This window comes from Protobothrops mucrosquamatus, unplaced genomic scaffold, assembly GCF_001527695.2.
Source record: "Protobothrops mucrosquamatus isolate PMUCROS unplaced genomic scaffold, P.Mucros_1.0 scaffold406, whole genome shotgun sequence".
Classification (NCBI taxonomy): Eukaryota; Metazoa; Chordata; class Lepidosauria; order Squamata; family Viperidae; genus Protobothrops; species Protobothrops mucrosquamatus.
In genome coordinates, this window is record NW_015386736.1 from 147146 (window position 1) to 171966 (window position 24821).

General features: G+C 34.9%; 1 protein-coding gene across 1 annotated transcript in view; it reads right to left on the reverse strand.

The window, feature by feature from the left end:
• ADAMTS16 (ADAM metallopeptidase with thrombospondin type 1 motif 16) overlaps positions 1–24821 on the reverse strand; it is a 79420-nt gene that overhangs the window by 24003 nt on the left and 30596 nt on the right. The window contains exons 12-17 of the mRNA XM_029284177.1: positions 17880–18028; positions 15765–15937; positions 14549–14679; positions 11246–11369; positions 8734–8978; positions 5466–5604 (exon numbers count right to left, since the gene is read on the reverse strand). Coding sequence (XP_029140010.1) covers positions 5466–5604; positions 8734–8978; positions 11246–11369; positions 14549–14679; positions 15765–15937; positions 17880–18028 — 961 coding nt within the window. The remainder of the gene's footprint in view (positions 1–5465; positions 5605–8733; positions 8979–11245; positions 11370–14548; positions 14680–15764; positions 15938–17879; positions 18029–24821) is intronic.

A 24821-nucleotide genomic window follows, 5' to 3' on the forward strand; every position in this document is an offset into this window, starting at 1 on the left:
TAATAAAATGAAACAGCATCTGCTAATTTATAAATCAACTAACTACAAAAATGTAGGATGCAGAGTTCAAGAACAACTGTATAGATCTTATATCATGATAACAGTTTTGTTGACTACATTTGAATTAGATAAATGTTTAGAGTATTTGATTTGAAGTTTGCAAATAGGGATTATCTATCTATCTACTCCAAATTTTTCATTGTGTTAATTCAGGCAGCATTTAGCTCAGTGCAGGCAACTGCTTTATTGCTCTGAGTAGCTGTGATTCCAATTTAGAGTTTTTTTTCTTTGCAAACCTGTGTACTTTTTATGCCTTAGAATATATGGAAGGTTACATAGTGATCAACCCTCATAAAATTTGTAAAAGCAAAATACAGTTTGGTCTGACACACACTATTAGTCTGAAGGAAAGTTTGACCCATTTCATTAACATGTTTAAACTTACATCCTGCTATATAAAGTTTGACAAACTGTATGTAAACCGCCTTAGATGAGATAGATAATGGCCTGGTGGGCAGAATCATTACCATTCTACTTCCCCATCTTACTCAGCTCCTAGAGTTCAAACTTGTCCTTAGTCTTTTAAGGATTCTCACTGCAGGGAATTACCATATTATAGTTACAGAATACACTGTTATTATTATTATTAAAGAAAGGATGAGATGGAGTAGGTTTCAACTTATGTCAACTTCAGCTGGAAGAAACTCAGTTGTCATTATTTGGTGCCTTCTCCACTGAGTTCAAGTCCTCTCTAAACATGAACACTCATCGGCTCCTGTTTTTAATCCTCCAAACCTGTCTCAATATTAAGAGGGCCTTTATAAAATGGCTACAAGGGAGACTTTGCTTGAAGGGAACCACCTCAGACTACTAAGGTGGGTATGGAGATCCATATGGCAGACTTACTCTTACTCTCCTCAGCTTTTATCTTCTCCTTTTCTCCTATTGTGGGAGTTTCCCAGTTTCTTCATCCCTTCTATGAACACTTCTCTTAGTGTAAGTTTATCCTTTTCTTAATTTATTGGTGTATGTACTTTTTTTCCATAACATTTTGCATGACTGATATAAATTTATATCAATCTACTAATACAAAGAGTGAGTGAGGGCAATGGTGGCCATTTAACATTCAGAGATGGAAGGACTATATTCTACAATTTATTTCTAGTTCTATTAGTATCTTTACCAATGCAGTCTCCCCATGCAGACTCTGCTATTTTTTATAGTTACATAATATATGGCTTGCCAGACGTCCAGACAATTTAGTCATGCATTTTATGGACCTGCCCATCACATGCTGTCTGTGCAATGACTAACAAGAAGCTCAGAAAACAGCTGGCAGCATGTCATCTTCCCAGCTAGGTGAGTGACTCTGAATTGGGAAGAAGGCAACAACTTTTTAGTTTGACAAATAAATCAGACTTCCCCCCCCCCAAATATGTACAAACATTCAGGGGAAGAATTGGCTCCCAAAATAATAAAATATGGATCATCATTTTTAAAATTGATATAGGAAGAAACTAATTTCAAATGAAGCTCCATTTCATACGTTGTAACTCATTAGTTCATCTGGACCCTAGAATTGTTTCCATGACTATTTTTAAATCTAGTGGAGTAATTATCAAGGCCATTGTGTGACCTGTAACTTTTCCTTGTTAAAGTTGCATGCAACACTTGTTTAGCTACATCAAAGACACTGCACTGATTTCAAATAATTCTTAGAATATTTTTTTAGGAAATTCTGCCCCACCCACTTTCAAATCATTGTCACATTCTCCACCCAATGTATCATTGAAGCCAATGAATGCTTGGCCAGGAAAGTAATATTAAGTGTTGCTCTCAGACAACAAAAGGTTATCTGTCTCTATTCTGTCTGAAGTGTTACTATAACACCATACAATTATTGAGACGAACAAACAAGCTAAAAATGATTAGCACTGAGTTATGGACATCGCTACAATTTACAAAGTTCAGAATTGCATCAGTGGACCCTACATTTTATTGAAATGAGTAGATCTCTGGAAGCTAAAATGGACAAAGAAAAAACAAACTGATAAAATACTTGGAACAATAAATATCCAGCTGCCAGTGTGTCCAGCTGTGTTTCTTCACTGAAGAAATGTGTGTGCATGTAACGCATTGGATTCCATTGTTTGTCCATTGCAGCTTCCTACTTGTTGGGGGGGGGGGAAGGGATGTTTATTACAACCAAAATGAAATTGGGCTCAGGATGAGGTTTGCTTTTTGCCATTCTTTTTTCTTTTTATACTTGCAGCAGAAATTTTCTGCAAAAACATTGCCTACTAAGCATTTAATCCCAGCCTTAGCAATATGTAATTTAGTAATGGTTAACTAATAAATCCATCCAGGTGATATTAACACATACCAATAAATTTAAAAAAATCTAAAATGAGATTAAAAGGAAAGATTGAAGAAGAGCAAAAGATCACTTTAAAATTCTGCTACAGTTTGACAAGCATAACCCTCTTAGGTCAAAGGCAGAAGTAACTGTATTGAAGCTGCTGAGACAAAGATCAGCTTCAGTTTTTAAGGATCACAGTCATTTTGACCTTTACCTTTTACATGACATCACCTCTTCATTCTCCAGGTGGCAGATGTTTACACAGAACAAGCAGTAGGGGATTATTGCCCCATAAACAGACAGCTCAGATGCAGATTCTGGCCTCTAACAATGTAATTTTCATCTTGTCAATCATTGGTAGCTACACAGACTTGGCTAGGTGACAGCATCTTAAATGGATAATAATAGGCATGTGTCTTCATGGGGTCCTCTTACCACAGATTTTCCCACCCTGTTTTCAGATTAGACCTAACTTTAGCTCTATCTCAGTCCACAAAGCAATAACAAGTGTTGTAAACCAATACACCTGAAAGGCAATAGATTGGGGGATATTATTCTGGAACAGAGGAAAGCAGCTAACTATTTCAGAGGTCATTTTGAGCCTCCAGTTTTACCATCTAGTTCTCAGTCTGTCCAAGCTCCTCATCTTTTGCATTATTACACCTTAAGCAAAACAGAGTCCTCTAATTTCCTTCTTCAGTAACATAAAACAATGCCAAAAAAGAAAATTACTGTATTTTGAAGAATAACAAAAATCTAGTTTCAGCCTTGAATCCAAAACTCAAAATTTTGCTCCAGTTAGACAGATCTATATATAAATAGATATACCTAAGATACATTGTAGATAAATAGATACGCTATAAATAGATACACACAGTGCTTTTTTTGTAAAAAAAAAAAGGTGCCGGAACTCACACATGTCATACAACCCGCCTTGCCTACCCTACAAGTTTCCATCCAAAAAAGGTGCCGGAACTCCATTCTGGGCATTCTATGACAAAAAAAAGCCCTGGATACACATATGAAATGTTTCTGACTATTGCCACTCCAGACCCAAAGTTATCATTAAGTTGAATAAAAAATAACCACTTGTAAATCCTTTTGAGAGGTGCTATTTAATTTTGAACTTCCAGATAAGAAATAGCAGACTAAAGACCACTCCATGAAAAGTGGACCCAACAATTGCAGCGGAAGAAGACCTGATAGTAAACTGGGTCTTTGAAACCTCTCTGGACAAGGAGAGGATTTGAGATTGCCCACAATTGCTCCAGACAGCTCATAAAAAGACCATAAGATTAATGGCCTCTGTGGGTTTAGAGTTCTGTGAGATAAGGGAATCTTGCTCAAACCAAGGTCAATGCCCAAGGTCAATTACATATTACCTCCTCCAATCACTTTTGGAAATTGCTTGTTACTGGAAACCCTTATAGACGTTTTGCATAAAACAGAAAAAATAAAATTATGATTTATGGGTTACACAGCACAGTTTCCTTCAATCCTTAGTAAAAGAAAGTTTTAACTATAACTTTAAGAATTTAAATTGGAATAATTCACAAAAGGGTGCCTAAAACTTTGATTTCAGAAAGTTATAAATGAAATAAGGGTCCAAATAAATTTGAAATAAAATTTTGGAGTTAATTCTAATAAATCCTTCCCATGGGAAAATATTTTTGTTTTGATTTAAAAAAAAAGATTTTAAAATTAGGCAATAGAGGCAGAAGTTATTACAGAACATTGCAGAATTGGCTTTTTTGGCAGTTGCAGTACACCGCTGGCTCATACTTAAGTAATTGTCCGCTAGGACTCCTAGATCCTTCTCAAAGTTACTGCTGTTGAGCCAGTTACCACATATTTTATACCTGCACATTTGGGGTTGTTTTTTTTTGCCTAAGTATAAAATTACAATTAAAGACAATTACAATTAAAGGAGAAGAACTCACAAATCTGAATTACAGTTATGGAAGTGAACAAAATAATCTAACATATGACATATTGAAGGATGTTTTTGAAAAATGGGCTCAGAAATTAATTTTATAGTGTCGACAGAGACATCTGCCTCACAGGAAGGACTGTGTGTAAAAGATGTTATTGAAGAGGAACAAGTTTTACTTGACAAGATTGAGACTAGGTTGAAAAAGGATTTACGAAGGTCAGGCTGCAAGAATGACATGGAAAAAGATGCTGCATTGGACATGCAAAAGAAACTGGCTGGTATTTAATAATTAAAAGTGATATACAAATAATAAACCAAGAAAGTGACCTGGATAATTTTCCTGCATTGGATTTAGAAAAGAGACATTCAAATTTTGAAGAACCTCATGAGAAGGAACAAAGAAACATGAAAAGAAATCAAGTGCTAAGACATGATTTGAATGGACTAAAGATTACAATTGTTAAAGGAAGGAATATATATGTTGCTATCTCTGGTAACCTTTAATGGATTTTTGTTGACGCCAGGACTGAAATGACAATGCTTTATGGATTTGTTTGTTGATAAGAAATGGGATATGGAAAGAAGAAACCACTTGTTGTACTGATAAGTTACTAAAATTATTTATACTTCTATTGATGAAGATAGGAACTCACTTCTCTATGTGTGTGTGTGTATTTCTTTACTGTATTCTTATTTTTCCTTCTTTTATATTTCTCTTTCTTCCTTGTCTTCTTTCTTTTCTGCATTTCTACTCTTCCTTTTAATTTTCTACTTTAGTTTGTATTAGTTTTTACTGTTATAATCTTTATTAAAATTATTATATAGACATACTACACTCTTTAATTTTTGTCATCAATTTCCTGTTCAAAAGATAGTATTGGGGTGACATATAAAATATTTTGAGTTTCTAGAAATATTGGTATTATTTTTTTCAGTTTGTTAACAAAAAATGATCAGCATAACAAAATATCAGGTGTCTTTCCCTTTGTCTCTAATATTTAAGATAAAACTTAAGAGGTGGCTGAAATAAATAGCTCATTAAGGAGATTACTATCCAAGTGGACTATACTTCAGAATTGACTGAATGTGGCTAGGAAGGTCTGATTTTTGAAAATGGAACACTTTGTAGTCTGCAATAAAACTATATTTTAATACATTTCAGAGATACCTTACCTGCTCCACATGAGACTGAGCATTTAGAACGGATGATGGCCCACGTATAGTTATGTTTTAATATTTTTGTTTTTTCGGTTTCCACTTTAGGAAGAAAATATTCCCATGAAATTCCTAGATTTTTACCTTGTAAGAGAAGCTGATAAAAGGAAACAAAGGAAGCTATCAGTTCATGCTTAGAGTATGCTAAAATATAAATGCTTCCATAATTAGGAATTCCTGGCCAGATAAATAAATACAACATAAAATCATGCTTTGAAAATATCTGGAACGGTTCAGGTAGAACTGAGGTGAATCTAGAGAATTATAATATTTGTGTAAGTACAAAATGCACAAATCTCTGGCATAGAAGTAAGGATCTTATTTTGTCTCTTTTAGTTCACGAAAAATGGATTTGCTTAGCAAAGTAGGGCAAGTGTGTCTCAGTGACTAGATCTGGTCCATCAGCACAAATTAGTAAATATTCTGTTGAGATCTTCAGATTTTATACTTAAGGAAGTGTGTGTAAAATTAAACCAGTTGATCATCCTGTGGCTAAAATCAGATTTATGGGTGATCCATAAATGCTGTTTTCATTGTTCTTGGGAGGATGGAATAATTCAAGTTGGCAGCAGCATTCTGGGGAAGAGCTATTGATCATGATGTGATCAGTGGATGAAAGTCTTAACACCTGAGAAAGTTCAGCTTACTAGCCAATAACTGCTTGTTAGAACTGGAGACCACAGAGTGACCCAAATGATATCAGGCAGAAATTTGAGCTCCATACCACCTGACCCTGACATTTCTATTTCTCTGGCAGCAAATTTTGATTTAGATCACATCATGATAGGGAGAATGACTTGAGCTGCTGCATTAGCACAATTAGCACATTAGTACAATTAGCACATGGTACTCTTAGAAGCCTGCTGGCTGTCTGGTTATTCCCATTACATTCCCTACAAAGTGATAAGACACATTAAAACAGGTTTAAATATCAGAACATATATATAAAAAACCACGTGGAACAGCCAGAGTTAAGATCGATCTATTTATATATATATTAACGACTTTCTTTTTTACAAATAAAATCTTATGTCATTGGAATCTGTCTTGTCTGTTCACAGTTTTAGATATGACTAATGAATTCTTTTCTTCTGTTACAGTTCCTCAGTTCACGGAAATGTGTTGAATATCTAATTGGCTATGCCTGAAGGAAACCATTACCCACAAGGACAGCTTGCTGAATAAGTGCAAGACACCATCCAGTTTGACTAATCTTCCAGTTGCTTAGCACTGAACAAGAATTGGAGAGAACTGGTTTTTAAAAAAAAAATTAGTGGCACTGATTTAGGATAGCTCTTTTAATAAGGTAAATTTATTTATAGTCTGCCATTCCAATAAAAGTTATGGCAAGTTAATTTTGGTATTTAAATTAGTATGCACAACATAAATAAATTGATAGCAACAACCTCCCAAATATTTGTATTCTTTTGATGATGGCATGCTCTGTGGGAATTAGATACATGCAGACTGTTGAAGAAATGCAAGTTCCAAGGTGACTCAGGACCATTAAAAAGGATTTGGCATAAGGGCTGCTATGCCAAGGGAACAACATGAGATGGAATTTGTGTACCTTGCACAGATAACTAAAGAAAGAAAATGAAGCAAAATGAGAAAGAAGATCCAGGTTTTTCCAGCTAAGTTTTAACTACAACCCTTGATTAATTTGTTGGGGAATTTAGCAGCAGCTATATTATAAGATAAACACATTGTCATTTTAGCAGAAGCAATACTGTTGTTGGCAGACAGAGAGTTAATCTCTGAATTGTAGAGCAATTAGGTTATAAATTAATGAAGGCAGATACAGCAGGAATATACCTACCCTCCCAAAATCCAAATTGTTTGTAAGAAGGAACTAATCACTCCTGAACATCCATGGCACAGAATTTTAATGGATTATTTCATTACTGCAATTACTGCTTATTTTATAATATAGCTGACACTATATTAACAAGCTAATCAAATGTATTCTATCATTTTTATGGGGCATATTTTACTTTGCATTTTTCTGTATAAGCTTCTGGGAATAATTTTAATGATGGCAGCATAGAATTACGTTTAATAAATAAATAGATTTCCAGAAGAAACAAATGTATGGACATCCTACCCCTCCATTGTATTCTCCATAGTTATCCAAGCTTATTACTATTCAAGGGCACCGCAGAAAGAAAACTGCAACTCCCCCAACAACTTTGAAGGTGTAGAAAATTGGATAATTTTGTTGTTGTTGCTTGGAGGTGAGAAGATGGAAAAAAAATCTCAGAAATGTTTCTCAGAAATATGTTTTTGAAAATAACATCCCTGCTCTAGTTCAATGTTTCAGCTTCAATGTTTTATGTTCCATTGGAATAATCTAAGGTGTCCCAAGCTTCTGAGGATTTTAGAGTAGGAACTAATTTCCTTCCTTCCTTCCTTCCTTCCTTCCTTCCTTCCTTCCTTCCTTCCTTCCTTCCTTCCTTCCTTCCTTCCCTCCCTCCTTCCTTCCTTCCTTTCTTCCTTCCTTTTACTTGAATGCTCTATTTTTAATTTGCCTTTTGTTTGTTTTGAGATTTTTTCCATAGATATCCCCAGTCCTTCTTATCAAACAAATAATATAAGTATACTCTATACTACTAAATGAAACTGAAACTAAATTCCCCAAATAGGGGACAACTTGGATTATTCCAAGATTAACTATTATTCATTGATTGCACTCCAACAACATGTAAAAGTGTACAAAACGATCAGATTCCTTTGTGACCTCATTCTGTCTTCTCGCTGAGATTTGGTCTAGCAGCAGCAGGAAAGGAGGAAAATAGTTAAGTTCTTCTCTAGGTCTGTATAAAATCTATGTAATATTTATAAGATAACATTAGGAATTGCTGAAGCTTGTATTTTGACTGCAGTGCAAATTCCGAGACAAAGCCATAATGTCAGTTATAAATATCCCATGGCTTGCTATAGTATAGGTTAAATTGCAATAAGTCGTCAATTCAGGAAGAAGGAACAGAGCTATGAAGCCTAATAAAATTATGTTCCTTATTCAATATGTTATGTTCCAGTATTGTATTATGACTGTTCCAGGTGAATAACAATGGAGAGGCTACAAACAGAGATTAGATTTTCTTAACCTGCATTATCCATGTATTGGACTTCTCAGTCGACATGATAAAAAATTTGAGTCCTTCCAAAATCAGGAATTCTAATTATTTTTATACAGTGAACAATATTCCATGACAATATCACCTACCTCTATTACAACGCTTTCATTTGTAGGTCCAGAAGCACTTAATGTCTCTGGGTGGTTATGTGGTCTTTGATAGACAAACAGAGTCCCAGCAAATTTGTATTTCCCAGGCCAGTCAACAGTCCAATAGCCATTGAGGTGGTATTTTTTACTGGAAGTACGAACAGCAATATAGGAGTTGGATACATTCATCTCATACACATTAATGCTTCTTGCTCCAGCAGGGATTGTGACTAATGTGTAGTATTCTAGATAAAGGAAGAAGAGAGACACTCCATAATGCAATAGCCAGGTCCAGATGAAACTATGGACTTTAAGAAATAAGTAAATAAAGATCTAATAACCTCAATGTAGGTTTCTGCTAGGAATCTGGAGAGTTAAAGTGAAGACCTCATGATATAATTATTCTTTTATATTAAATTCTATATGCAGGGGTGTCAAACTGCTGGCCCGCGGACTGGATGCATCATAGTGAAACCACACCAATCCCATTGTCAGGAATGGCAAAAAAGTTGTGATACGTCACGACACATCACGTGAGGTTGCGAGTTTGACACCCCTGCAGTAGAGAGTTCACTGATATATTCAGAATTGCAACTTTAGGCATGCAGAGGGCCAACACTGTTGACCCTGTAGAAATTATATTATAACCATTACAAAAACAAGTTTTAAGAATTATAACAATATATTCTAGATGAGTCTGTTTCCTGATCCGACCTATCTCAAAGGGCTTCTATCCTGAAAGTCTCACTGTTTTCCTTTCCCTCCTTCTTTTAGCCCAAGGACTTAGGACAGAGCCAATGTGAATTTCTTTATAATGCTCTCTTCATTTCCCAGGCTTGAGGTAGGTTTTTGTAACTGTTGCTACATATGGTAGCTTCTCCAAAGTCATCCCTTTAGCATTCTACATGGAGCTATTTCAACTGTATGAATTCAGACTTTAAAGGCATCTTTAGATATAGGACATTGATTCTTGTGAATAATGGTTACAGTCCTCCAGATAAATCCCTTTCCAAGGAGATGCAGAGCCTACATGAGGATAAAGAAATAAATCCTGAGAAGTCTGTTTCTGAAGTCTTGGTCAAATTTCCTCTCAACCCTGATCCTGCCATCCTGAAGTCAGGTTCTGAAACAAGTTCATAGACATGCGTGTTAAATCATCTTTTTTTTTTTTAGTTAAATACCGGAAAGCAGAGCTAGAAAGAAGTGCCACATTGTTGGGAAAAATAAGCGTCCTTTAAAGCCTCCTCAAAAATAGGCTGTTTCTCTCAAGTAGATAAGCAATAACAATGGGATATAAGCAACACCAATTATGTTGCAGTGGGATTAAAGCCTGTCCTTGATTTTTTTTGCAACACTGAAACATAGTGTTTCAGTTGAGGCCAACCTGACCTAGATTTCTCTCTGTTTTGAAACTGTGATATTCTAAACAGGATAACACGCCATCTATTCCTGAAGTTTCAAATAGCAATACTGTAGAGTCATCATCTTGCTGGGCACATAAATTACAGAGGCAACATGGAGAAGAATTCCGTACTGTTTCTATACCCGAAGGATGCAGCCTTTTCTCAAAAGGATGCTGGGTCTTGGAGATACTTGAAAAACAACAAGTCTTTCTATTATTTTAAATACTGAAACCAATAGATAAGCTCATAGCCTACTATGACACCAAGAAATGGTGTTGGGCCTTGAGCACAGTGTTACACCAACCATGTTCTTGCCTCTTATTCTGCAGGGAAGAGGGGTAAGAACATAATAACAGACTGACTACCAAGAGCATTACGCATCATGTCATTTGATAAAAGATAACAGAAACTTGGAGTCAATATGAAAATACAGTAGGGAAACTACAGTATCACATGGGGGTCTACAAGCTCATAGGGTAGCAGATTCATTTGATGTTTTTGATAGCATATTATGGAATTTCAGTAAAAAGCACTGTCCTATTTGGCTTGTACAATTGGCTGCTACAAGGATATGATCAGTAACAGACCATGTTACAAGAAAGTAAACTGAAAAAGCTGAACCCTCTCTATTCCTCAGTAGACTCATTAATGTTTTTATCCAGTTGGATGGTGGGTCTCTGCTGAGATCTTTTACATGTATTAAATGTAGTTTTTCTAGCCTTCAAAGAAGAAAGGACAAAAATGTTTAGAAAGCAACTTTATTGTCAGTTTTATGGAAGTAAATCATATGTGCTGAGTCTTCATAAAACTGCTCATTTAATTTGTTTTTATCATTCTTATTTATATAGACATGTACAGTGCTTTTTTGTAAAAAAAAAAAAAAAAAGGTGCCAGAACTCACAGATGTCATACAACCCACCTTGCCTACCCTACAAGGTTCCATCCAAAAAAGGTGCCGGAACTCCGTTCTGGGCATTCTATGACAAAAAAAAAGCCCTGGACATGTATGCCTTTTTCTGTAAATAAGCATTGAAATATTTTTCCTCTAATAATTTCATGTAGATAATTTTTAATTATTCATTATATTGAAAATATTTTTAAATTCTTACGATTTGTAGTGTGTTGTTTTGTGTACTGCCCTTTGTACATTCTGCAACTTGAATTATCTCCTTTGCATACTCCACAAGCATCTTCTACAGCACTGGAACCTAAGACATGATCACAGCCAACCACCTGCAAAAAAAGGACTCCCTTGATGCATCTAAACTTACATAACATACAGTAGTTTAATCTAAAGGTTTACAGATAAGAATCAAAATACTTCATTTTGCTGGACATTTTGGTGTATAAGAAGTCTTATGGAGAAAAAGCCTGCATCTTTTGTTTACATATTATTGCATTATGTTTATGTATTATGCCCATTGTTTACATATTTGCTTATATTTTATTAATACCACACTATTTTCATTTGTGTTACATCTAAAACATGGCTTCTCCCTCTTGCATATACTGTGATTCTTTTCAAAGTGTTTACCTGGCCCTTCTTGCCATTTTAGGCTGTCTAAATGTGAAAGAAAAATAAAAAAATATAATGCAGTGCTGAACATTTCATTTATCGTTTAATAGAAAAATAGCTAATACCTTCACCATTCCCTGCTCATTCCGAAGGACCTCACCCTACATGAGTATTTCTCTTGAGTATTTTTTTCCCCTATCTTAATTAATAGCTAAATTGGAGAAAAATATTTGAGGAAAAGGGTTTGCAGAGATGCTATTGATAGAAGGAACGGAGGCTTCACACTTGCGTTTTTTATTTTTATGCTCTTCTATGTAAAGGTTTGGAGCAGGATTTTGGACAAAGAGCTCAGCTGTTTTCTAAGTAGCCCCTACTATTAAAAATGTAGTAGTTCCACTGTTGACTATTGACTGCTTCTATGTGGTATTTTATGGTAGGTGTTCTGAAATTCTTTGAAATTGAATTGAACTCTGAATTAGTTATAAAACAGCAGTTTTTGTGAAATAAATAGGAATAACCATTAATTTGAAAGGTAAATTCTCTGTTTGTTCATAGAACTATAGAGTTAGCCCTCTGCATGCCCATAGTGCTGGTAAGGGCTATTTAAATCCAATTCCCTGCCATTGCAGGAATCCATTTTTAATTGTTTTAAATTTATGCTATACCAATTAAGGACAATAAAAATCCAAAAGCATATAACAACATTAAAGGATCAACACAATTTCAAAACTGATGAACAAAGCAATTAAAAAGTAGATAAATAAAAAAATCTTGGAAAGTAAATACAAATTAAAGCATCCCAGACACATAGCTGTCTAGAGTTTCCTTGAACACATCCAATGAAGACGAATCCATCATTGCACCTTAAATCCATTATTCTGAGTCCTGAACTCTGAATGAGAGAGAAGAGGTCTTGACCTTCTATGACATCCTTCAGGTACGTGAAGAATGCAATTACATGTGCTCAGTCATGTCTCCAAATACCCTGCTTCTTCAATCTTTCTCCACAGGACTTAGTTTATATCATTGTTGTCCTTCTCTGAGCCTATTCCAGTTTCTTAGAATTGTTCTTCAGTTGTGATGCTTAGAACCCAAAGCAGTGTACAGGTAGTCGTTGACTTATGACCATAACGGAGCCTGCAAATTTATAAATCATGAGGCCATAAGTTGAGGCACCTCTGTGACTGGACTTGATTTTATAACTTTGATTGTGGTAGTTACTTACTGAATGCCACAGTCATTAAGTGAATCCAGCAATTGTTAAGCAAATGCCACAATTTTTAAGCAAATCAATGTATTCCTATGAGTGTTTTCTTTTTGGTGGAAACCATCCAAAAAGGCCAGAAACTGGCACAAATCACAGTATTTTGCAGTCATGTGACTGGCTGTAAAGGTGAGCCAATTGCCATGTGCCTTAAAAGTGGTCATGTGATTTCAGGGGTGTGTGCAGCCGTTGGAACTCTGGAATTGGGTTGTAAATAGCTTTTGTAGGATGTACCATAACTTTGAACCATCACTAAATGACTACCTGTAAAGTGAATGGTTAATTCCCAAGAACTGGAAATTATATTTCTATTGATATAACCTAAAAGTACATTTGCCTTTTTTGTACCTATTGCACTACTGACTCATATTCTCTTTGTAGCCAATTAATATTCCAAGATTTTTTTCCTGGTATCCCCTATGTATTTGATTTAACTGAAAAACTTCATCTGATCATGGAGATTTAAGCTCTTTCAAAGTAAAAAGATATTGTCTGACCACATTTCTATCCATCTCAAGCTTCACTCCTGCCCTTCCTCCTCCTCTTCACAATTTTCTAGTGAAAGACACATTTTTTTTCTTGGAGACAGCTGAACCAATGTAGAAGTTGAGGAGCTTTGCCTTTTCTTTGTACCCTGTTATCATTTTGTCTTCTTCACTAGCAGCTGGTATATAGATTTTTGCCATTTCCTTTTATTTTGAAAATATCTATGGAAACCATTTTTGTTATTTTCAGTGTCCTTCACCAACTTCAGTTCATTTTAATTTTTTGCTTTCCTAATTCTAGCTTTATATTTGTGGGCTCCCTGTTTCCTTTGTGATTTGGCTCTATTTCTGTTTTGTAATGTTATTTTTATGCAGCCCAGAAATACAATGTCAGTTGCACAGCAATGAAGAACATGAACTGACTATGGAAAAGCAAGGACATCAGCCTGACAACCAAATGTAGGTTGGTCCGCTTTATTGTGTCCCCTGTAGCTACCTATGGTTATGAAGGTTGGACCTTTAAAAAGCAAGACAAGAAGAAAATTAACTCATTTGAGCTGCAGTGCTGGAGAAGGCTCCTGCGTATTCCTTGGATAGCAAAGGTGACTAACAAGCAAGTACTGGAGCACATAACACCAGACATGTCACTAGAAGGCAAAATAACAAAATTGCGCCTCACTTATTTTGGACATGTCATGTGAGGGAATTCATTGGAGAAAACAATTATGTTTGGAAGATTTAGTTGTAAAAAGAAACTAGGCCACCAAAGAACACGGTGGTTGGATACTATGAAAGCTGACACCAGCTAGTCCATAGAAAAACTCAAAGACATCGTGCAAGAATGGAACATATGGAGAGACCTGGCCCATAGAATCACCAAGAGTCGGACATGACTGAATGGATAACATGATCGTCAATGTTATTTTTAGAACCAAAAAGAGACTTTGGGTCAAACATTTTGGGCTGAGAGAGAATGATTGGCCAAAGATTACCCATCTGCTTTAAGCCTAAGGCAGGATTAGAACTCACAGTTTCTCAATTTCTAGCCTGGTGCCTAAACCACTACACCAAACTGACTCTGTAAATACTAATTAGAGATACGAAATGCATAGTAACAACAAAGAAAAGTACCTGATTTCATCATTACCTCACAAATACCATCAATACAAACATTGCGGCTATCCTCCGAACAGGGTGTCCCATCTTTTACTTTGTTTGATAAAGAAAAGAAGAAATCAAAGCCTTCTGCAATACAGTATAGTTTGCACAAATATTGATCTGAAATGGAAAGAGAACAAAAAGCCTTCTTTTATTTTTTCTACATCACTATTGCTGGAAGTAAAATATGAATAAACCTAAAACCACCTAAAGACTGCAAGTGATCCAATGGGACAATTTTCATAAGTCAGTTATTAGAAATTGTAAACCTGGTAACTGAAATAAATTGTGTCTTTCTGCTTTACTGATAGTTTACATTTGTGATTTTTAATACTTAAAAAAACTCTAAACAGAAGAAGGAAAATGTATAAATCAAAGGCCTGATGAAATTGAAAGCTGAGTGTTTATAACTTAAAAGATGAGAGATTTCACTTCATGTATATTTCCAAATGAAATAAGTTAGCTAAAGAAGTGCTTACATTTGGCTGGATTAAGTCCTAAATGAATGAATAAGGGCTTTTATCCTGCTTTCAGTGCTATTTATTTTAAAATAAATACATTTAAATAAGGATACATTGAAGTGTTGATTTTAAAATGCATTTGTAATTTTCAAGCTGTTGGGAAAAGGTCAAACCATTACAATGGCATTAACCAAGAAAATTATGCAAATTCATATCATGTATGTTCGGAAGAAGAATGAAAACATACTGTATGTTTCTTATATGTACATTAACAAAGCTTATGTTGTTGCCTTGCTTTCTTTTATTCTTGTTCTTTTCCTCCTATGTTATTCTTTTTCACTTTGTTCTCTTTTATTAAATAAATAAAACAGAAAAGAGAGAGAGAGAAAACATGTGCAACTGCACCTATTTTTCTCCCATTGAGATTCCTGGAAGGCAACAACTTTAACACTCCTAGATTGTGATCTTCCTTCTATGCTTTTCTTTGTGGTGGTGCATTCTAATGCATCCCAAACACTCCCTAGATAGAATGCTTAATATTAGAGGTCATCTTTATAAAATACATTCTCTTGATGTTTAACAATTAAACTTGCAAAATGAACCATTTCACAATTTAAAACAGAAATGTGTACAATCTGAAGCCCTCTGGCTGACTGCAGCTGGTCTGATTTCTTGGGGTGGGGGCTGGTCTTATCACATGTGCAATTTCATTCTTCTGACACTTTCAAACATATTTAAACTCACCTTCTACTTGAGTATATGGTTTCCACTTGTAGTGCCAGCCTCTGAACCGCTTGCTGTTGAATTCTGCACACTGAGCAGCTCTAAAGCTAATGCTGTTTGGGGGACACTTCTGAATGTTACAAAGCTTCAACATCCGAGAGGAACCTTCACAGAATTTCCCTCGATGCGAAGGTCTACAACATTAATGGAAAAACTACCTCAAATCAGTTATTAATTAATAACATAATTTTAAATAACCCAACAAGCAGTGGAAAATGCATGAGACATTCATACAGAAGAAGCTTGTGACTGAAATGTTCTTATCCCATCAGCCTGATATGCATATAATTATGATAAAAATCAGTTTTACAAAGTCATTGCTGTTTGCATAAAATTTGCACAGTTCAGCGAGAGGGGCACAGGGCAGTTCCCCATTTGCTCATATTCTGCTCACTGTTTTCCATGTGAGCATGATTCATCTAGAAATAGGCCAAAATGATTGCCCCTAATTTATCACCCAATTCACAGGCTGCTGACAGTTGGAAAATTAGCACCTTCAAGTGGTGCAATGACAGGATACTTGCTCAGGAATAAAATTTTGCATATCATTTTTCCTTGCCAGAAAACCTCTGAGAAGGACTATACAATTTTTTTTAAAAAATCTGTCAGTAATTTTCATTTTTTTTGAGAGGTGATGTTGGTGTTGCACTACATTGAGAATTTCTCTTTTCATCATGAATTGATTCTTTTTCTATGAAATGGAAAGCCATACAATTCAAGGAAAAATGATATGCAAAATTTTATTCCTGAGCATTGGTTGTAACTCATCTATTTCCACTCCAGCAAGCTCTACTATACTCACAGCACTTTCACTAAAGTATGTAATGCTATTTTGGAAACTTGGAAAGCCCAAGAAACATTATTTTTGAAATTAACACTATGTATATTCTCCAGTTAAGTATGTGTCATGTGGGGTGGGGAGAATGTGCTAAATATTCTTCAACTATTGCTCCTTATGCCAAGGAAAGTCAAGTGAGAAGCTTAGTAAAGTGGATTATGTATCATATCCTAAGTGTGCCACCTTCAACTAAAATGTAAGCATTTCCCTCTCCCTATTGTCAGTTGTGTCCTTAGCATTATCATTGTGGTGAAACTGGTCCAAAGATGTTGAGAAAGTATCCTTTCCATTCACTTATGACAGTCAGATGGAGAATGGATAAAGCTCTGCCAATTTCAGTATATATATATATATATATCTTTTTCAAAACTGGCTGATCTGATCTGAGAAGGTTGAGAAAGGAGACTGAAGTGGCAGAGCTTTTCTATGTGAGAGATACTTAAATAAATAAAAGCAATATGGCTGGGTCTGCTGAACAGATCAAATTTTTAATGATGCATACCATAAAATTAAATGAAGCAGACTCCTGAATGATGGATTGGAATGCACCCCTTGCAAATGCAAATAGAAATGCAACTTTTAAATAACTGCTCGTGGAACATCCTCTGCAAAGTTAAAGATTTTTTGGGAGCCTATCTCTGTGTATTTTAATTCTGAACGTACATGAGTGCCTATTTATTCTAATTCATGTTCACAAGTAGCAATGCATGTGCAGAGCAATGGACAGTGCTGGGCGTTTAACTAAGGATAGAAACTCATATTTAAAATTATGGGATATATAACAGGGATTCATTTGAGTAGATTTTCAACACAAGAATTTAGTTTCAAGGACCAACAATAAATTTGTAATTCTGTGCATCAATGATTTGTATGCCTGCTTAGTCATCTTCTCAGATATTAACTTCAAGTCCTTCAGTTTCCCTACTGCTTTTTATTTTTGAACAAAACAGGATTACTTCAAATTAAAGTTTCTCCCTTTACAAGCCTTCAAATAAAACATTCTCTTCTGCACAAGAGGATGAATAAGCTATAAGCTCTTCTGCACACGGCCAGATGAATAAGCTATAAATTCAACAAACAAATAGATCCAGTGCATCTTTTGGAAGTCCAGTGTTGTGTCCTAATCCTGGGCTACTTTTAAAAACAATTGCTCTTACCATAAATAGTTATGATTAGCTTTAACAATTTAGATTGCATCTCAAAGTGCTTAGACCCGAAACAAGGTAATACTTAGTCACCTTGGATTAGAACAGTTTCGTTCTCGATGAGATATACCTCCGCCACAGGTTCTAGAACAGGATGACCAGTTAGACCACTCAGACCAATGTCCATGGATTGGTTTCGGTCCTTCATCACCATATTTCACACATTGGCCGCCACGGCACCACTATAACATACAACAAATTTGTTTGGGTGAGAGTAAGCCATTATTAATAGACGGTGAATTCAAATAATATAGGGCTTATAAGTACTTCGAATTATCTTGGAAACAAAATGGGGGCCTCTGACACTGAACAGTAATGGAATAATATCATACTATAAGCATCTGATAGCAGACTAGTTACTGCATTCAGGAGTAATTGCAGATTTTGGACTTTTTTTGAGATGGCTCAACTTAAAGTGAATTAAGTGGTTTTGGCTATGCAATACATCGATGTAATAGTGAAAAAATTACAATAAGCCCAGCTTACTACCCAATTTATAATTATCAGGCAAAAATGCCCAGCCAACTTTATTTGGGCTCAGAAGCTAGGCAAGGTTGGGTCTGGTGAACTTTGCCAGGTGGAAAACTAGCTTGGCAAATCACTTCCAGACGGTTACCAAGAATATTAATGAACGCTGTTCCTGAAATCACTAGGAGTTAAGCTTAATTTAAAGAAGAGTTTACTTTTAAGTTACAATCAACATGCAAGTAAGGTAATCCTACATCTCTAATAAACATACAGATAAGATGCAATTATTTTCATACATCTTTCCCCCACTCATTGGATTTTTGCAATGAGGTGGACTTTTCAAAGAACAAGGGTTTTAAAAGTAAATCAATCAATCAATCAATCAATCAATCAATCAATCAATCAATCAATCTTATTTGTAAAGCCTGCAGTCTAATCTAGGCTGGATTTACAGCATTTGAGTTGTTAATGTTATCTGTGTACAATCATAAACAAAACTCTCCAATATTAAGTATCTAACATTAAAAACAACAGTTCATAGCAAAAGCTAAACATACAATAACTTCATTTTGTTTGTATCCCAACTATTACTACAGTACAACATTTGATAATTGTTATACAAATTTTGGAGTAGTGATAAATTTAGTAATTAAATTAGTTTATGGAGATAATACAGTTAGAGGGGATATTAACTATGATCTCCAAGAATATGTAGCAATTCAAAACTACTGATTCAATTTCAGTGACTGAATATAAACAACTTGGCAGAGGATGTTAAATAAAACTCCCCGTTGACACCCCTGAGGGTGAAGCATTAATATATGCAGTTTAAACACTCTTTATTTGAAGACACACAAATGTTGTAAAAGAATTTGAGGGTATTAAGAGGCAGATGCATGTCTAATTGTAATGAATAGAGTATCAACTCTATTCCTTGCATATCACAATCCAAGGCTCTCTACTTGACTTAAATCCAAGTTTTGCCTAGATCCAGCAGAGATCTTAATAATAAATCTGCAACAAGCCAAATCAAATATAATTTGATTTTTCCATAAGCCTGTCTATCAGTAGACACAGGCCCAAGGACAAATTTCTACACTGCTCCTTCTGTCTAGAATTAGTGGGAATAAATAACAATGTACTTATTATTAGAAAAGTCAGGAACCAGATAAATTACATTTGGATGGTTTACAGAAGCCCAGCCATTGTTGTGAAACACAATAAGTCTCCTGGAAGTCCTAAGGCACATTGTTTCAATGGCCTTTAATGCCCTTTCATGTGCTTGATGCCATGATGGAGTAGTAGGAAGGGGAATAAGTGAAAACAAAGACTTTTCTTTTTAAAAAATAATGGTTGCTCATGTATGGTAAATTTCATTTTAGGTATATACAAAAACACATCACATGTGAAGAAGTCCTCTGACCATGCAATTATTAAAAAGATAACAGTTTCTAAACCAGTTTCTAATTAATTTCTTGCTATGAAGTGGTTCTTTATAATAATTATACAGTTCTTTATAATGATTATACATGTTTGCAAATGGGGGAAGGCACTTCACTCTTAATCAGTTTCCTAAGCAGAACAAAGCCCTCAGTCAGTTATAGGAGACATTTTATATAATCATTTTGTTAATTTTCAGGCATCATTTTACTCAAGTAGGCATTTTTTTGGGGGGGGGGGAGGTGGAAGGAGCTGAAAGCTTTAGAGCAACTTGTGCTAGCCTCTTCCTGGTATGCCCACAACAGGCATGAAGTCATGTGACAAAAGATACATAGACTAGAATAAAAGTCTCTGCTCTACCACTTTTCTCCTCTTCGTGCATTTGTGATAGAACATGAAAAAGACATTGATTTATTTATTATTTCTTTATTTTATTATTTATTTATTTTATATGTCATGTTTCTAGACTGCCCATCTCTCTCAAGGATGGGTTTACATGTAAACATAATAAATAGCAAATATTAATACAAATGTTGGCTGCTAAACATAATCTTAATATATGCATTATGTTTGGTGATATGTCTATGTTGAGCAAGTACTTCTCATCAACATTCAAAAAATTGAAAAGTTCTATACTTAATTTCTAAATTTAAAAGGTTTTGAAAAGCTAGGTTCGTTTAAACTGATTTATTACAATTCAGAATTCCTGCTTCAGCTGAGCTATAACTAAAAACATGAGATGCTTGGGGTTTAGTTCATTTTTGCAAGAAGATTTATGTTTTCCTCTGAGATACCTGGTCTTTGTGACAAACTACAGCATGTCCAAGGTCACACAGCTTGTCCAGTAGACAAAACAATAAAAACTTCATTTCTTTTCACCATATCCACACCTTCATTTGAGATGTTACTGCCATTGTCTCAACTTCAGTCATGTTTGGTATAAAAATAGATGACTATAGTGGTCAATGTTGATTTTAATTTCTGTATCTTTATTATTATTCCTAAACTTAATGCCCAGAATGTCAATTCTGGGAAGCGAGAATTGAAAACTAGTACTCCTGTATATATCGCTACTACTAAAATGAAATTATTGTTGGTGCACATTATTTTTCTTGAAGACAAATACCTTGGTATGCAACAAACACATAAATGTCTTACTGTATATTATCTAACTTTTCCCTATGCTAAGAATATAAAAAGATAAGCATTTTTAAAATGGCAATAAGTGCATCAAAACAACAACAATTGGGAAAAACAATTCAAATGTACATTCATTTTTTATGGTCTTTGACTACTCAGTACTCTTGTCAACTACTTAAAGAGTTATTTCAGTTTAAATATTTCAGACTTTAGATCTCAGTCTAAAAGAGTCTTGGTGCTACTATCAATATCTATATTTCACTTTCCTTTTAGAAAGAAATCTTAGCTGGCAATGATAAAAGAGAGTTAAATCTTAGAAAATATCTATGTCTCATACGGTTGGTTGAGAATTTAGGGCGTTGAAGACTCAACACATCTGGAGATTACCAGATTGAAAACGCTGGAATAGTTCATTGCAGTCAGATGTTGACTAGAGTTGATTGCCTTTAGACCACGGGTGTCAAACTCGCCGCGTCAAGTGACGTGTCTCAACGTATCATGACTTTTTTTGCATTGCTGGAGCTGGGGTGGGCGCGGCCTCCATATGACATCCCTGCTTTAACCATTATTTTCTGTTTAAGTTTGTCTTGTCACCTGTAATTTCCTCATATTAATGAATGAATGTTTGGTTCATTAATACATTAACTTGAACAATATGGTTCCTATCATCTTGTGCTTCTTTCATGCTATTTCTTGCATGATGTACAATAAAACATATATAATATAAAATAGTATATAAAATTAAAAAGTGAGAGTTAAAATTTTAGAATTAAAATGTTTAAAAAATTATAAAAATTACATAATTATTATAATTTTGTTTTTATTTTGAAAAACAGAACATGAAAAAGTATTTCCTAGAGAATTGTATCAAATATAGAGTGCATTTTAAAAACTGTATGTGAAAAAGAGCATACCCTTAGGAACAGGAATATAAAATTGTGTAATATGTAATAATATGCAATAATATGTATATATGGAATATAAAATGAATACATTATGGAAAAATTTCTATATAATAATTGCTGAATGTTCTGTTTCTTGATATGTAACCCACATTGACACTGATGAATTATATTGATATAACTGCCTCAACCACATTTGCACCAACCCATATGTTCCTATCTTCATCCATTACTTGTAGTAATAATTTCTAGGTACTGAAAAGATAATAATCTTTTATTTCCAGATATACAGTAAGTATTGACTAAATGCTTTCTGCCTCTTATCCATGAAATGAATTAGTTTATATGTGAAATAAAAAAGGCTCTCCCTTAAAAGTCAAAAAAGAAAAGAGTGAATATGGCCTATTGTATTGTACATCGTGATAGTTTTAGAAGGTAAAGCGTTAATGTTATACTAGAAATTAATGGTTTATTTGCTGAGAGTGAGTTTCATCTTACCGGTTGAAGCTGGCTATCAAGGACTTAGGTCTGAAGCAGCTCTATATCTCAAATTCTATCCCATAAGCTTCACAATATAAATGTGAGATTTTTCCATGCATTAGACAAAGTGGATAACATCAACACACATCAGCTAAATCAGGAAGATCTTTTTAATCTTGCCGTATATGCTTAAGCATCAGATAATATATACATATGAGATAAGTTAACAACAGAAGGAGCTGGGGGTGGACCATGATTCTATTTTATTCACTTTGCAGGAAAAGACATGTTTCTTTCACAAAAATAAGTCATTTAATATATTCTGTGTTTTTTTATTTTTTAACCATTGTTGGGAATCTTTTTGATCCTGGATAGAGATAATAAATCATGCAGAAAAGCAGGATTTTGCATGTGTATCAGATTGAATTTGAATCTGATGCACACCTGAATGGGTGCTGTTTGTTATGCTCAGTGTTTGTTTTGTTGTATATTCAAAAGGACGCCTTCTAAAAAGAGTATAGAGTATTTGAGTATGCATTTAGGTGGACACAGCAGCCTGCTTCCATATTAGATTCCTGGCTTTCCCCCCACTTGGACCAGGGGACTGTGTTTAAAATCTTATATTTCAAAGAGACTATTTACAGTCATCTTGTCAGATTTTATGTTATTGTTCTAGATTGTATCCCCTTATATTTATGAGAATGATTTATGGCAAGTGACATGTTAAAAATAGTAAATGTGCACATAATAAAGAAAGCAAAGAGATCGTGCAAGCTATCTGATTTATAAATGAAGTCGTTTGTTTGAGATTAATTGTTCCTGTCTGTTATTCTTGGACAAACACACACACTCACACACAGCACATCTCTTGGGACTGTCAGTCAGGATTACACCCCATTTAACCTAAAAGTACACACTGGCTTTGATGTGAAAGTTTAAACTGAGTCTGTCTGCATTCAACTTGACATGTTCCTTGTTTATGATATATCCTTGAAATCTTGTCTGGAGTCAAATGACCCTATAGTTTGGTTTGGAAAAAGAGCCTGATATGATATTTCTTCTTCTAAGAACTGAAGCTAAAAATAATCGTAATGAAAACGATTGTCTGCTTTGAGATAGGCAACCTGTTACTCTCTCTATGATAATGAACTACATCTTGCATTACTGCTGCTCATTGACTATACTATATGTAGATGATGGATACTGGAGTCCAGCAACTTCTGAAGGGTAAAAATCTCCTATCCCACTGTTTGTAACAATGTTTACGCCTCACAAATTTAATTTTTTTTAATCTGTCTATTCTGAGAGGCAGTGTTTGCAGCTTGTTGCAGTTACACAGCATGATTCTGTCTGTTATTATTTAATTCACACAAATAATATTTTTGCAGATGGTTTTGTAACGCCATGATGGAAAGAAGTTTTTTATTTTTTGTTCTCTGCTGTAATCTTGGTACAGATCAGCTCTCCACATCTGCTACTTGCATTAGAATGAAAACCTCCACACATGTAAACAGAAGCTTCTTCTGGAATAAATTGCAAGTTTAAGACTCCCCCAACCCTCTGCCAGCTCCCCTTGTTTATCTGGGTCCAATCAGGGTTAAACTACTTACATCTGATATTTGATGCTGAATTATTGAGAATTACTGGGAGAATGCTACTAAATTTAACTAAGAGTAGAAGAAGCCATTTGAGATAGGCACACAGAAAAAAGATAGACAGACAGGTAGGCAGGAAGGAAAAGCTGAGAGATGGGATTGCAGAGAGGTTTCTGTCCTAAAGCAAGAGAAGGAGGATATGGAATTTGTGGGATATGGGGTTCTTTGGAAAAGAAGGACGACACAGGTGCAAAATTAGATGGAGATAAGTTAGGAAAAGATAGAGTGAATTAATAGCTAAATAACTTCAGAGAGATCTGTAATGGTGCCAAAAAAAACCATGGCAAATAACATGTAGAGAAAAGGGTATATAAGAGGGAAGAAGTTGGGGGATTGAGTGCTAACACTGAACGGATTAAAGAGAGGGGAAGAATTGTTAAATGAAAAGAAAGAAATTGATATTATTGTGACATAGCTCTCTTGAATAAGCAATGTATAAAAAAGAATCTTCAGAGCCACTGATGGATTGGGCAGAATATAAGATGTTTAAATAAAAACCCAAACAGATGCTTATCATTTGATTATTCCAGACTTCTTCTCATGCAGTTTTTCTTTGAGAAACTATTCTTTGTTCCACAAAGCCTGGGATTAATCAGTGATAAGATATTCATAGAAGTGTTCTTTCACCAAAAATGACCGGAAGCCAACTAGAGCTTATGGAATTAAGAGGATGTTTAAACTTTCTTTCGATGTGACTTCCAAGATCACATGAGGATACTCAGGACCATAACCTGATCCCAAGGGTGCAGTTATTCTAATAAAATGATTTCCCATACAACCTAGTGACCTAGTCTATCCTTTGGGGAAGACCAAACATTCTATCAGCTGTAGGAAAGCCTAACCAGCATCTTACATTTTTAATAGTGGCATTACTGAGGAAAGAGGATTTC